This window comes from Ipomoea nil, unplaced genomic scaffold, assembly GCF_001879475.1.
Source record: "Ipomoea nil cultivar Tokyo-kokei standard unplaced genomic scaffold, Asagao_1.1 scaffold3030, whole genome shotgun sequence".
In the NCBI taxonomy this organism is placed as follows: Eukaryota; Viridiplantae; Streptophyta; class Magnoliopsida; order Solanales; family Convolvulaceae; genus Ipomoea; species Ipomoea nil.
In genome coordinates, this window is record NW_017619458.1 from 316919 (window position 1) to 319566 (window position 2648).

The window sequence follows — 2648 nt, forward strand, 5'->3', positions numbered from 1 at the left end:
TTGGTGTCCTGGTGTCTGCATTTGGAATCATCTCAATTGTTGGGTGTGGGCCGGGTTGACTGAGTTCAGTCCCCACTTGATTCGCATTGTGACTTACCATAGAGAGATATGATTAAATGGTTAATATCCACCTACTTATCTCCAATCGATTTTAAAAAAGATATGACAACCAGATAACCAAAAACACCACGCTTACAGGATGGGTGACTTACTGGGAAATAAGCATAATGCAACGCTGAAATCCATTATCAGTCATAAAATAGTTTTTTCCTACACTAGCAAAAGTTAGCACCAGAAGAATCCAAGAATGATAAGCCAAAATATGGTGGAAATAATAATGACCAGGTTAACACAAGTTTCTTCCATTTGTTCCAAATACAAACACTCACAATAAATTTTATCAGTCATTTTTAGATCCTCCAGTACACACATACACACAAGGGGTTCAATCGGTTTTCTCCAGCTCGAATATTAACCTTCAGTGGAAGGCTTGTTATGAAGGTTAGCCGTAACAAATCCAGCAAAAACCTGTAGAATATTGCAGTACTCGGTGAAACACAATACTTAAAAGAGATGAGAAGAAACAAAAGAAATAAAACGACAAAGAGTTTAATCGAAGGAAGTGCACCTGAATGCATCCTAGAATGTACACTGGAGAATAGTGGCACCCGTGGACTACCATGTCTGCTAACATAGCCAGAGGTATGGTCAAGGATATGCCTAGAGTTGCTACTAGCGAAGTTGTCCAAATTACAGACAATGCCCTGTTAACATCATTAAATTGAATCCAACCAATTAGCTAGTCAGGGTTGGCATTAGAAGGATCAGGGTCCACAACGCAAGATAAATCCTAATCCATAGTATACTTTGTTGTCTAAGTAATGACCTTATAAACCCATATGTTCTATCTAAGCATTTCCAAAATGTGAGACTCTTAACATATCTAAAGTAACAAATCTTGTTTTAAGGTCTTATTGAAGGCACAATGCTAAGATGTTACTCTTACCATAAATAGTCTGCAATAACGCTTCCAACAAAGCCATTCAGTAGAAGGACTTCAGTAACAGAAGCACTATTTGGAAAACTGAACTTAGGTTCTATCCCAAGAACATATAATGGCCATACTGCATAAAAAGCAAATCAAAAGAATTAGCATTTATTTGGATCAAAAGAAAACATTATCACCATTTATGCACCCTATAGGAAAAAAAACTAATAAATGTTATTGTTATGATAGATTTCCTAGTGGACATGAACTTGCAATAATATTTTGGTCCTTACCAAGCCACCAAATGCCAAGGAGAGTAAAAAGTCCAATATATCCGAAAATCCTCTGCACATCTACCTTTTCTCCCTCTGATCCCGCGGCTTTCTTGAGAAGCACTGCACTAGTACATCGGCCATGTTAGGATCAAGCGCTTACCACTACTCCAAAAGCTATAGCTGACTTGACTCTAATACCACCTGTTAGGATTAAGTGTATACCACTACGCCAAAAGTTATAGCTCGTAACAAAGCCGCAACTTTATTTCATTATAGACCGTCATCACATTTTCGAGTGATAGGGTCTTGGACTTGGCCCTCCACTAGCCACTGCCCAACAATCCCCTAGCCACGAATTGATGGACCTGGCCATTTACCGGGCTCCGCCCAACAGGCCAAAAATCAGACTAGGGAAGGTTATATTGACTTAAATGGTATAAGAAATTTACTTCAAAAGTAATTTCCTGTGAATAGCCCATAAGATGCTGCCGAGAGAAGACCATAAGCATCCCCAATAATAGAATGCATTTTTTCCCTGATCCAAATGAACAGAATCCAAGTAATCACAACAATCTAAACATTGTTCCACAAAACTACAAGTTTTATAAAGTCAAGTAGAACTCAGCAACAGATTTCATATAGTAGGATCTCTTACCAACAAAAATGGCTCGATACGAAACTCGAATTAAGCTATTCAAATACCAATTACTTACTCAGATACGCTCAGAATTTCATCAGACGCCCACGTTTTCGCAACAGTGGTCATTCCAACACCAGTCATACTTAATGCAGCAGCAATAAATTTTGCAGTATTTATTGAGTCCTGGCCAAGCAGTGCTTCAAAGAAGAGCGTGAAGAGCGCTGATGTAGAAGTCAAAACGGTGGTACTTGCGACGCTTGTATTAGCCAGGGCAGAGTTCGACAAATACTGCACCAACAAACCAACAAGACTATTGGCAGGAAACCCAGAAATAAGTGAAAATTATAGTTTTGAGAAAGCTATAACTTTAACTTACCTCGGTTATAAACCATATGGGAGCAAGATATAAACTGCACCTAATAACTTCCAGTTTGCTAAGTCCTTGGCACTTATTATCTTGGATTTTACACATTACTGACTTTCTTCCTTCTTCTAAATTTGTGTCTTTCTCACAGTAACTTCCCAACTTCTCTTCATAATTCTGTTCGATTTCATTCATTCTAAGGGGAACATGTAGGCTTGATGAGTCCAAGAGAGGATTATTATCATTGTGAAGTTTTTGGAATGAATTCATGCCCAATACTCTGCTAATCCAATCCTTACAAAGTGCTATGGGCAAGTAGATGACCATAAGAGAGATCCCGAGATATGTTATTGCAAAAGGCTGTTTATACTCTAAAAAGAT

General features: G+C 38.3%; 1 protein-coding gene across 1 annotated transcript; it reads right to left on the minus strand.

Annotated features, from left to right (window-relative positions):
* Positions 1-308: 308 nt before the first annotated feature.
* On the minus strand, positions 309-2648 carry LOC109163600 (thiamine-repressible mitochondrial transport protein THI74-like). The gene is made up of 7 exons (XM_019312349.1): positions 2280-2648; positions 1977-2191; positions 1728-1798; positions 1282-1383; positions 1007-1124; positions 629-764; positions 309-528 (listed from the first exon to the last, which is right to left on the minus strand). Exons 1-7 carry the CDS (start codon positions 2592-2594, stop codon positions 472-474), a joined length of 1014 nt encoding a protein of 337 aa, XP_019167894.1. The 5' UTR covers positions 2595-2648; the 3' UTR covers positions 309-471.